The sequence below is a fragment of the Harmonia axyridis genome, chromosome 6 (assembly GCF_914767665.1).
Source record: "Harmonia axyridis chromosome 6, icHarAxyr1.1, whole genome shotgun sequence".
NCBI classification, from domain to species: domain Eukaryota; kingdom Metazoa; phylum Arthropoda; class Insecta; order Coleoptera; family Coccinellidae; genus Harmonia; species Harmonia axyridis.
The window spans coordinates 10355078-10367554 of NC_059506.1; the positions used below are offsets into that span (position 1 = coordinate 10355078).

The 12477-nt window shown below is 35.3% G+C and overlaps 1 protein-coding gene across 3 annotated transcripts in view; it reads left to right on the forward strand.

Moving 5' to 3' along the window:
- LOC123681932 (meiosis-specific transcription factor mei4-like) overlaps window positions 1-12477 on the forward strand; it is a 117474-nt gene that overhangs the window by 55514 nt on the left and 49483 nt on the right. For all 3 annotated transcript variants that reach the window (XM_045620301.1, XM_045620299.1, XM_045620302.1), the window contains exon 2: window positions 7979-8510. In XM_045620301.1, the coding sequence (XP_045476257.1) occupies window positions 8070-8510 (441 nt within the window). In that variant the 5' untranslated portion in view covers window positions 7979-8069. The remainder of the gene's footprint in view (window positions 1-7978; window positions 8511-12477) is intronic.

A 12477-nucleotide genomic window follows, 5' to 3' on the forward strand; every position in this document is an offset into this window, starting at 1 on the left:
TGCATGGGCGCCCGCAGGGGGGGGCAGGGGGGGCCATGGCCCCCCCTGAGATTTTGATAACCTCATTTTTCAGCACAACACCCTCAATATTACTTTCTCAATCCAAAGGGCAAGGAAAAAAGGAAGGTAATGGATTCACAACAATTTTCCAGTTTTCAATGTAATTACTATAAAGACATCCATAATATACTATACACATATCCATAATCCGCAGAGGTATTTTTTTCAATTGAAAACTTTTTTAGACGCCTTGAGCACTTCTTGGGTGAAGAAAAATCGTGGAACCGAACGCAATCCACGCGTGTCAATAAAAAAAAACATCTTATATATACTCTCCTTTTGTCTTTAATAGATGAATGTAAGAAAAAAAGTATTGGAGAAAATCGAAAAAAAAATTTACAGATTATAAAAACAAAAGCTTTTTGCGGAACTGAAGATATGCCTATACGAGAGAGCAACAAGAACTCTGGAAATTTTAGTGATCTTTTGAAATTCAGAGTAGAAGTTGGAGATAAAGATTTAGAGATCCATTCATTCAACGCAGCTGGTTTGATTTTGGACAAACTTGTAGCACAAGGTTATGATGGAGGCTCAACAATGGCTGGTGAAATTCTCACGGTTCAAAATATCATAAGAGACAAGTACAAGATAGCAATTTATTTCCGTTGTGCCTCCACTAGGTTGAATTTAGTAATAAATCATCATCATTCAGCCCTAAACCGTCCACTGCTGGACATAGGCCTCCCCAAGGCATTTCCATCTTTCTCTATTCTGTGCGGCTTCCATCCAGTTGGTGTGGATTCTTTTCAAGTCATCGGTCCATCTCGTTGGAGGTCGGCCTCGGCTTCGCTTGCCTGCTCTTGGTCGCCATTCCAGAATTTTCCTCGTCCATCTTCCGTCGTTAGATCTTGCAACATGTCCTGCCCACCTCCATTTAGCTCTCGTCACTCTCTCCAAAACATCATCCACACCCGTCCTTCTGCGAATCTCCTCGTTTCGAATTCTGTCTCTTAGACTTATTCCCAGCATCGATCGTTCCATCCTACGCTGCGTTTTCTGCAGTTTTCTTGCCGATGCTTTGGTCAGGGTTAAGGTCTCTGCACCGTAGGTTAGAACGGGTAGAACACACATGTTGAAAGCCTTTCTCTTCAGCTTGGTTGGAATATCGCTCTTGAAGACATCACGAAGTTTGCCATATGCTGCCCATCCTAAAGTTGTTCTTCTGAGCAATTCTGCTGTTTGGTTGTCTCTACCAATCCTCACTTCATGCCCCAGATATATGTAACTATGGACCATTTCTATCTGATTGTTGTCTACACTTAATAGCTTATTAGGGACTAGATTGGTCATCATCTTTGTTTTTTCGAGATTTATCCTCAGTCCGACCACCTGTATTGCGTTTTTTAGTTCTTGGATCATAATAGCGGCCTCTCCTAGATTGTCAGAGATGAGCACGATATCGTCGGCGAATCTAAGATGATTGAGTCTTTCCCCATCGATACTGATGCCCTTGTTTTCCCATTCCAACCTTTTGAGCGCATACTCTAGGACAGTGATGAATAGTTTAGGTGATAAAGTATCACCTTGTCTTACGCCTCTTCCTATTTTAATTTTCTTTGTCTGGGAGTGAAGGTTGATAGTTGTTGTGGCGTTGTTGTATATATTTTTGATGACATTTGTGTATCGATGGTCGATTCGGCATTCATTTAATGCTTTTATAATGGCTGTTAATTCAACTGTATCAAACGCTTTGTGGAAATCAACAAATGTCAGGACTAAAGGTCTATTATATTCAATAGTTTTTTGTATTAAGGTTTTCAAGCACTGTAGGTGGTCGTTGGTGCCATAACGAGCTCGAAATCCAGCCTGCTCTCTTGGTTGGTAGAGCTCAAATTTCGATTCGTAAATTTCGATTAGTAATAAATGACATCAGTAAAATAACTGAGATTCGTAAGAGCATTGGAACCGTTAATGACATTATAGTCTTTTTTCGAGAGAGTACCTTAAGAAGAAATCTGATTCCAAATATTCCTTTGTTTTGTGAAACTCGTTGGTCAGCTAAATATAAATCTTTGCAAGTTTTCACTGAAAACTTCCAATACTATATTCAAAACTCTTTTTGCTATAAAATCTGGAGAAATCTCAATGAATTCTTCATCAACAAAAAGAGCTGCTCAGTTATGGGCTGCAATAAACTCTTTCACTTTTGTGATTTGTTTGACGGTAGCAAGTAAATATTAAAATATATTGGAACCAATAGCAAATACAATACAAGGTGTTTCTATTAATTTTGTAGATTTTCACCGTCATATAAATTTAATTATAGAAATATGTGGAAAACGTCGCTCAGATGATGCATGCTTCACAGAAATTTTTTCCAAAGCATCAACTTTTGCTCTGAATCTCAATATACAGATCGGAAAACCACGAATTTGCGGTAGACAAATATACAGATCTAATTATGAAGCAGATTCAGCTGAAGATTACTTCGAAAAATCTATATTCATCCCATATTTAGATCATTTGATTTCAGCCCTTGAAACGAGATTCTTTTTTCTTTCTTCAATTGCCAAAGAATTCAAAATTACTAGATATTGAATCTTTCGCATCTAAGGTCGGCAATATATATAACATTGAAAATTTAGAAAGTGAATTTGGAACATTTGGAATGAGTATTTATCTAAATCACAAATGGATGAAAACATAAAAATTGAAGATCTTATCGGACAATGTAAATTTTATCCTGCTATCAAAGAATGCCTTATTCTTCTCCTTACATTTCCATGTACTACTCGTGCTATAGAGCGTAGTTTCAGCGCAGAATTAAATTTTAGATCCGAATAAAATATGCCTACTCTGTTGTATAACGATTAAGTATTTTGTCTTCAGAATTAATATTGTTTTTATGAGTTGTTTTTTGCAATTTATGATTTGTTAATTTTGATAAAATACTTGTTTGTTGTTTTCACATTCTGGAGCAATTCTGTGCTATTTTGAATCATATTTTAGTATCATGTTTTAAACTCCATTGTTTGCGTCATTCACTGTATATTTCAAGATTTATTATTATTCTTTTATTATTCTTATGAACATAGTTCTATCGAGCATATATGTATATATTTTTCATTTCGTTATTACTCGTTGTTTTTTCTTTATCAGCAATTATAATAATTATTTCATTTCGTTCTCCATATTTTTATATTTATTTTTTTGTAAATTCTTCCATTGAATGTGACTCTTTTTGAAGAGAGTTACCGTATTATTTCACATCACCCAATGTTGTGGATGTTTAAAAAAAATGTTGAAGTGGAAAACTTCATAATTTTTATTTTGCACAGTCCTCCCCACACTTATGAATATAAATACAGAAAAAGAAAGAAACGGAATACTAATATCGCTTACGACAATCATGGACGCCTTATCAATTTTCAATAATTTTCATCTTTTGCCCCCCCTGAGAAAAATTTCTGCGGGCGCCCATGGCCTTCTGTACGAGTTTTAAACATTATTTTCCCGAATTCACTGCCTTTTTATTGAAATTTCCATGAATATCTATGAGTGGTTTTTGTATTGAAAAATGTTGGTTGGCAGAACAATTTTCTGTATCACAAATTTGACAGATAATAGATAAATCCGTTCCAGTCAAGATGAACCGGAATGAACTGATTTGCCACATAATTGAAGGAAAGTATATCCAGAATTTTGTTATTTGAATATCAGAAATTCAATTCGTGAAATCAAATTAGTGTAGCTTTGATAATGAAAACACCTGACACATGTAAAGTAATTAGTTATTTAAATTTCTATGGTCATAGATTATTATTGCTAGTCTGTCTGGAAACAGATCGAATGAAATTGACCCTACGTATAACATAAATTCATAAAATCTCGCATAACTCTTGAATTATTTTTTACCGTAGAATCCAACGAAATCACAAAAAAATAGGGTTCTAATTTGAAAATCGAAAGTTATGATCAAATTTTGTTCACAATTTTTGGCACAATATTTGAAACACACCCTGTGATGATATTTTTCAAAGTCCAGATATCACGATAATTCAACATCATTCTATGTTGAGAAAGTGAATTAAGTATACGCACAGGTTATTCACAGAAAAAATAATTCATGTAATTGTGACTAAGGAAATTCTCCCTTTTTTACTGTTTTTTCTTAATATTTTGAAAACTATGAGGACTATCGCAACAAAAAAAAAAATAATTTAATATGGGAATCTTGATAATATCTAACACATAAGACTGGAAGTGCCGAAACTTCGAAAATATTTTAGCTGAATAGGGCATCATGAACAATGTCATATTCCGATTTTCAGATTTCAAATCGGTGCCGTTCTTCAGAAACGTCTAATAGGCCGTCGAACTTGAAACACCCTGTATATATATATAAATTATATATATATATATATATATATATATATATATATATATATATATATATATATATATATATATATATATAATAGATAAGAATGTTAGGATGTTTCGATCTAGGAAATTCAGTGATACACTTTTATATCATCCAAGCTTTCGGTAAGACTTCTTACCTTTCTCAAGGATCTGCAATATATATTAAATATAAACATTACAAAAAGCAAGTTCACAAAACTAACGTACATATATTGTGGTTTTATTCCTTCCTGTTGATCTTATTTCAAAATATTCAAAAAACAAAATAGTTCAACCCAACTACTCTCTCACAGTAATAAAGATTAAACAAGTAACTAATATTATTGATAACACTCATATATTCTGTCAGACATCAATACGTGTAAGGTAAACAAACCATGACACCATCCGTCAAAGAGAGATATAAATGACAACTGTTTGGTTCCACAGAATTATATTCACTTTCTTAATTTTGTTTATTATTTTCAGGTGTTGAAACTACGAATTGGTGGATGCGAAATTTTTAGATAATTCTATCAAGTAGGAGTAGATGTTATTAAGATTGTTAGTATCTTGTTTTGTATTCATAGTATTGTCAGTCACTGCTATTGATAACATCTCCAAGAATAATCTTTTATGGTAATGGGGTTCCTTAAAGAGTAGTTTTGTGTTAGAATAATCTATTACATGGTCATTGTTGTTCACATGTATAGCCAAGGCACAAGTTCTTAAATTTCTTCTTGCATCACTCTTATGAGATGTTATTCTTTCCTTGATCCATCTGGAAGTCTGTCCTATGTATGTTCTCTCACAACTGCCACAAGGTATACTATACACGACTCCAGATTCATATTCTTCTTTTTCTTTGTCTTTCAAGCGGCTGAATACTAGCTTAAATAATGGATGTTTCATAGTTTTAACAATCTTGATATGTTTGTAGTCTTTGAAAATCAGGGAAATCTTATTAGAGAGTACTGGTATGTATGGTATAGTGGCGTAAACGATGTCTGCTCGGTCTATCATGGCATCGGTGTTTAGTGACATGGTGACCATGGTGCCGCTTGAAAGACAAAGAAAAAGAAGAATATGAATCTGGAGTCGTGTATAGTATACCTTGTGGCAGTTGTGAGAGAACATACATAGGACAGACTTCCAGATGGATCAAGGAAAGAATAACATCTCATAAGAGTGATGCAAGAAGAAATTTAAGAACTTGTGCCTTGGCTATACATGTGAACAACAATGACCATGTAATAGATTATTCTAACACAAAACTACTCTTTAAGGAACCCCATTACCATAAAAGATTATTCTTGGAGATGTTATCAATAGCAGTGACTGACAATACTATGAATACAAAACAAGATACTAACAATCTTAATAACATCTACTCCTACTTGATAGAATTATCTAAAAATTTCGCATCCACCAATTCGTAGTTTCAACACCTGAAAATAATAAACAAAATTAAGAAAGTGAATATAATTCTGTGGAACCAAACAGTTGTCATTTATATCTCTCTTTGACGGATGGTGTCATGGTTTGTTTACCTTACACGTATTGATGTCTGACAGAATATATGAGTGTTATCAATAATATTAGTTACTTGTTTAATCTTTATTACTGTGAGAGAGTAGTTGGGTTGAACTATTTTGTTTTTTGAATATTTTGAAATAAGATCAACAGGAAGGAATAAAACCACAATATATGTACGTTAGTTTTGTGAACTTGCTTTTTGTAATGTTTATATTTAATATATATTGCAGATCCTTGAGAAAGGTAAGAAGTCTTACCGAAAGCTTGGATGATATAAAAGTGTATCACTGAATTTCCTAGATCGAAACATCCTAACATTCTTATCTATTAGATATATTGCGATCAATAATTTGCTTACGAATTATATATATATATATATATATATATATATATATATATATATATATATTATTATTATTATTATTCGGATAGGTTTCCGCGGTAGGAAATATTTGAACTTTGTGTGTTCCGCATGGGACCGCGTCTAATATTTTGTCGTGTTCGACGTTTCGGCTCCGATTTTGGAGCCATTCTCAAGAACCGTTGACTTTAGGCCGGGGTCTCAATCTGCCTGCTCCCCAGGTATCATCAACAACAGTATTCTCGTAGGTGTGGAATGTTAACCGCGAGAGTTCCTGTATTTATAGTAGGAGGGCGTGACCCACGTGATAGGTTGCGCAGGAACTGGTTGTGTTGTTGTCACGTGACTTCGAGTCATCGATCGGGTTGTTATCGATCGGGTAGCAACTGGGAGCCCATGATACAATGAAAAGAAGAGATATGATACGTAGCGGTTCCAAATTCGTCCGATCCGCGCAGCATGACGTCATCTTGTGAGTTATTCATGGCGCGCTTTAATATTAGCAAGTAGAAATTTGAAATATTAGTTGTTTGGAAGGTTTTTAAGTTACTAGCGATAAGTTTTTTGATGGTATAGCGTCCTTTTTTAGGGGTCTATATTTTTTTGGCTTGTATCCAAGCAACTCGTGCTTCAGGTTTCGCTCATAATCCTCATCACAAAAATGTTTGGAGCAAATCCGAGCAGTTTTCAGGATAAATTTGTCTTCTCGTTTGCAAATATGTTTCCATTTAGCTTCCAATTCTTTGTCTTTTGGGAAGCTGAAGAACTTCGTATCAGGCGAAAATCCTTTCGCCTGATTGTCGACACCACATCCAAAGACAGCACACCTCATTTTCTTGAATTTATTCACTGAAAAATGGCTTCGAAAATGAAAAAACTATCAAAACCACACGTAAACTACGAATTATGTCCGGCCACAAAAATGTGTCGATTGTCGATGTGAGTAAACATTGCGCCGAACTCACAAGGTGACGTCACTTATTGGAATTAGACACGCCCACTGCTGCGCGATATCATATCTATCTTTTTTATTCTATCATGCTGGGAGCCTAGTACGGGTGGTATGAGGTCGTACTGTCGTTCGGGTTGTTGTCGGGGGCTCAGTTATCGATCGATGTGTTGCCATGAGGGGCAAATCAAATGTTTCCAAGTGTTGGGAAATCTTTGACCATCATCCCGTTTGTTGAGGCAATTGGGTCGTTTTTCGATCTCGAGTGCTTCACGAATTATCCTACCTGTGAGGGTTTTCTCTGCAGAGATGGTCTTGCATCCCTCAAAATCAACGTTATGTCCTGTTTCAGAGTAGTGTTTGAATAGGACAGATGTTGGATCTCCTTGGCGTATTGCGAGTTGGTGTTCATATACTCTGTTAGTTATACATCTGTTGGTTTTTCCTATGTATGTTCTAGGACATGCGGAACATGGTATCTCGTATACACCTTGAGACTCATTATCGATAGTATCCTTTGGTGTTCGAAGAAATTTGGAAATTTTTTTATCGGCTGTGAAAACTGTCTATATGTCTTATTTTTGGAGGATGCAACTGATTTTGTCAGTGACACCTTTGATCAAACCTGTTGATTGGAGATTAGATATCTGACTTTATTTGACATTCAGTTACTGCAACAGTTTGGTCATTTCTTGATAATATTGAAATTAACTACTTAACTGTTTCAGATGCATCATGGCGACGGAGAAATGTGAAACTGTCTCAAAAAACCTGTCCAATTGTGCTCAGTAAAATGCTCAAAATTAAAAGTATAAAAGAATGGAATCAGAAACGAATTGTGATATAAAATCAGATTATCCGTCCACGATGAGTGCACAAATATCAAACAGAGGTTTAATAACTATAGATAAGAATTTGTTTTATGATTTAGAAGGAGGGTGCCACACCAGCCAAGTTGAGAGATCTGAATTATCGGGAAAAACCCTAGAAACCCTTCGGAACATACCTATTTTAAAAGCTCAAAATATCGAATACCTACCACCTGACGTTCAAAATTGTGTTGAGATTAACAGCAGCGATGTGATGAATATACCAGAGAATGAAATATTGCAGATACAATATCAAACTGAAAATGGAATGGTGAATGCAGAATATATTGTAGATGATCAATTATTACAGATGGAGATCAAATCTAATAATTCTAACTTTATGGAAATGAACCAGGAGAATATTTTTAACGGAAATGGTTTACCTTCTGAGGTGAGTGAAAAGTCGATTCAGTTCTTAATATCTAATATTTTTTTTACGAGATAATAGCAAGCAAATTCATAAGACGAAATAAAATATTAAAAATATTTTCTAAATTCCTTTTTTTTCTATTCTACTATTCCTAGGAGGATTGAAATGTAGTGAATTGTATTGATTTTTCTAGTTGTTCAAGAATACCTTCAAATCCTACCTTATTGCTATACATAACCAAGGGTATTGTTCGAATGTTCTTGAGTCGATGAAATTCGTTCGCTCAGCGATTAAAGAGAAATTTGAAGGTAGGAACGGGGGAAGACTAAATGAAAACGATGCTTAATATTAGTTGAACTTGATTAGAAAAGAATTGAAAACTTTTGTATGAAATTTGAAATTTAGATGAAATAACAATATTTTATTGAGAGAAAAAGAAAGAATGACAATAAATCTTGCGTAGTCGCAATATACCGCCCAACTTAAATACGCAGTGTTTTACTGTCATCAAGTGGAAGAGGACAAAGTTTAATAACAGCCCTTTCAGTATTCGGTTATCAGCACTTTCAACTTTTTTTTTTATTTAATTTTTGTGCTTCGAGCGCTGAGCGTCATTAACAGGAAATTGAGTGTCTGAGTCGTGAAAAAGTTCTTTTGGAAAAGTGTGTATCAGAACTAGAATTTTACAACAATTTTCTGAAAAATTCGAGAGAAATTCATCAGGAAAATGCTTCAAGTCTCCTGGAGGTCGTTTATTAACGGTTTCAGATGAGTCAGCCCGATCGTCATATGCATCAGTTGTGAAAAGAAATCGGGATTCCCATGTGCTATTGGTAAAAACTAATGATAAAAATGTGAACAATATTGCGGTTGAAAATGAAATAAAATCGAAAGTGAACCCGACTGCTGCTCACGCACAGGTTTTAGGAACTAAGAGAATTAGGGATGGTTTGATGATTTCTTGTGGCGACTATAATTCTCTGGAGAAATTGAAGTCTCTTTAGGGCAGGAAATAAAGGGTGCATATAATATAACTGTTTCTGAAGACGAAACCTAGAATTTTAATTTATGGTGTAGATTCAAATGCGATAACTGAACCAAATTTTCTAGAAAAATTGATTGATACAATCTTCTACAGAAGATGTGAAGTTTGTTACTAAATTTAAATTCAAAAACTGTTTCAATGTTGTTCTTGAGTTGGCTCCGCCTCTTTTCAAGGATGTAATTAAGAGGGGTTTTCTTTATCTGGGTTGGTCAAAGTGTCGCGTCAGGGAACATTTTAGTCTGATAAGGTGTTTCAAATGCTGGAAGTTCGGTCATTATCGCCGTGAATGCAGAAGTGAGGGCTTATGTCCTAAGTGTTCTGGTCCCCATGACATAAAGTTTGCGATTCAAATAGTATATGTTGTGTGAATTGCAAATTTTCAAACTCAAAATTCGAAACTGTTTACGATGTAGGTCATAGCGCGGATAGCTCTAAGTGTAATTATTTTTTGTCTCATCTAGATAAGGTGAAAAGTAGAGTTGAATATGCAGAGTGAACCGCAAAAATTTTTAAAAATTTCTCATTTCAATGTTTGTTCTTTATACCCAAAACTTGATGAATTGCATGATGTGATAGCTGCTGAAGGTCTTGATATTGTTTTTTTAACTGAAACTTTGCTGAACCAAAATATTACGGATGAAGGTGTTTCCATCCCTGGTTTCCGAATTTTAAGATGTGATCACACTGGGCGCGTTGGAGGAGGTGTGGGTTTTTATATATTGGATTCATTGTCGTCAAAACGTGTATTCGTTGATTTCAGTTCGCCGGATGGAATAGAACACATTTGGGTTGATTTGAAGATTGGCAAGGAGACTTTATTGTTGGGATCTATCTATCGAACATCATTATGTAACACATCTAACTTCATTCGCTATTTTGATGATTTTTTGTGCTCGGTATCCTCGAGTTATGAACATATAATTCTCGCTGGAGATATAAATGAAAATCTACTGAGCGGAAATAATTTTATTCGGTGAATAAAATCTTATGGCTTTGAACAGCTGATCCAAGAGCCAACACGCATAACCATTAACCGCCACTTCACAGATCCTACTCGATGTGATTTGTTTCACCAAACATGATTTAGTTATAGATTCTGGCGTCATAGATCACTCAATGTCAGATCATAGAGGTTTATACTGTAGTATAAATTTGAAGAGAAATATACTCCGAAGTTTGTACGTTATCGCGACTTTCGCAATTTTTCCCTTCAGGATTTTATGTTGGACCTTTCCAATAAATCATTTGATGACATTCTTTATGTTCGTGATATTGATCTGAAAATTTCTATCTTCAGCCAATACCTGGTCGATATTTTTGATGTGCATTCCCCTTATGTTGAGTCTAGAATCACCAAGACCTTCACCCCATGGAGAACTCCAACTATTGAAAGCATGATGAGGTTGAGGGATAATGCTTTATCAATGTATAAACGCCCAAGGCACTTAGCAGATTACAGCTACTATACTCGCCTGAGGAATACTGTAACCTCGGCTGTACGACGGGAAAAATCAGGTTTTTTTGTCTCAGGCTCGATCTCGTGTTTCTAAATTTTTCTGGAGGTCTTTTAGGTGTCTTAATGCATTAAATCGCTCGGATATGCCTTTGCCTGAATGTTTTGACAACCCACAGGCATTCAATGTCTATTTTCAGTTCTCCTAATGCGTGCCCTGAAACATCTAACTACGTATTATAGCTCGAATATGTTAGACCCGGATTCAGAATTTTCATTCAGACTCGCATCAGTAGATTAAATTAGATCTATTGTTTTGGATCTTGGTTCGAATGCATTGGGGATTGATGAAATATCTGCAAGAATGCTTAAATTATCGCTCAATGTTACCTTGCCTTAAATAACACATATAATTCATGCATTGAAACTGGATACTATCCGGAAGTTTGGAAGTACTCTATTGTAAACCCTCTATTCGAGGTCACAAATCCTGAAAGTTTGGCCAATTTTCACCCCATAAGTGTTTTACCAGCTTTGTCGAAAGTTCTCGAAAAAATAGTGTTTCATCAGATTTATAGTTACGTCACCGAGAAAGGAATTGTACCGTGCAATAGTCAGGTTTCAGGAGTGATTTTAGTACTACAACTCTTCTGCTAAATATAACTGACGAAATTTTACGATCTTTAGATAGAGGTGATGCCACCATTCTTGTATTATTAGATTTCGCAAAGGCGTTCGATACTTTGGACCACAATCAACTTTGTGCTAAGTTGAGTTATTTCGGTTTTGACAGAACAGCCCTGAGGTTTTTCGAATCCTACCTTTTTGGAAGATATCAGTGTGTTAGATTGCGTAACAGCTTTTCAGATTTTTGTCCGATAACCTAAGGAGTTCCGCAGGGCTCAATTCTTGGTCAATTACTGTTTTTGATATATATTTCGGATATGTATAAAGTAGCTGAATTCGTATCCACCTATTTTTATTGTGATGACAGCCAGGTTCGTCTATCGTTTCATCCCTCTCTCGTTTCTCGGGCTGCGGATCAGTTAAACGAAGATTTGGCGACAATAATGAGCTATAATCAGTCAAAAAATTTGAAAATAAATGTGGAAAAATGTTTCCACATACCTTTCTTCCCCAGAGCGCTTTCTGTTGTGGTTGAGGTAGTTATGGGTGGTGAGCGGGTTCCTTATTCTACATGTTGCAGGAACCTTGGCATCATATATGATTGTCAGCTAAGATTTAGGAAACATGTCTCATTGCTGTTGAAAAAATCCTTTCTTGCACTGCGTTATTTGTATCGGCAAAGACATTTTTTTGGCTTCTCCTCGAGAAAGTATCTTTGCGAGTCGCTAGTGTAGTCCAAATTGAACTACGGATTGACAGTTTTTTATCCTTGTCTTTATTCTGTTGCAACGTATAGATTACAGAAGGTACAGAACTCGTGCTGCCGGTTCATCTTTGGCTTGAGAAAATATGACAGAGGAATT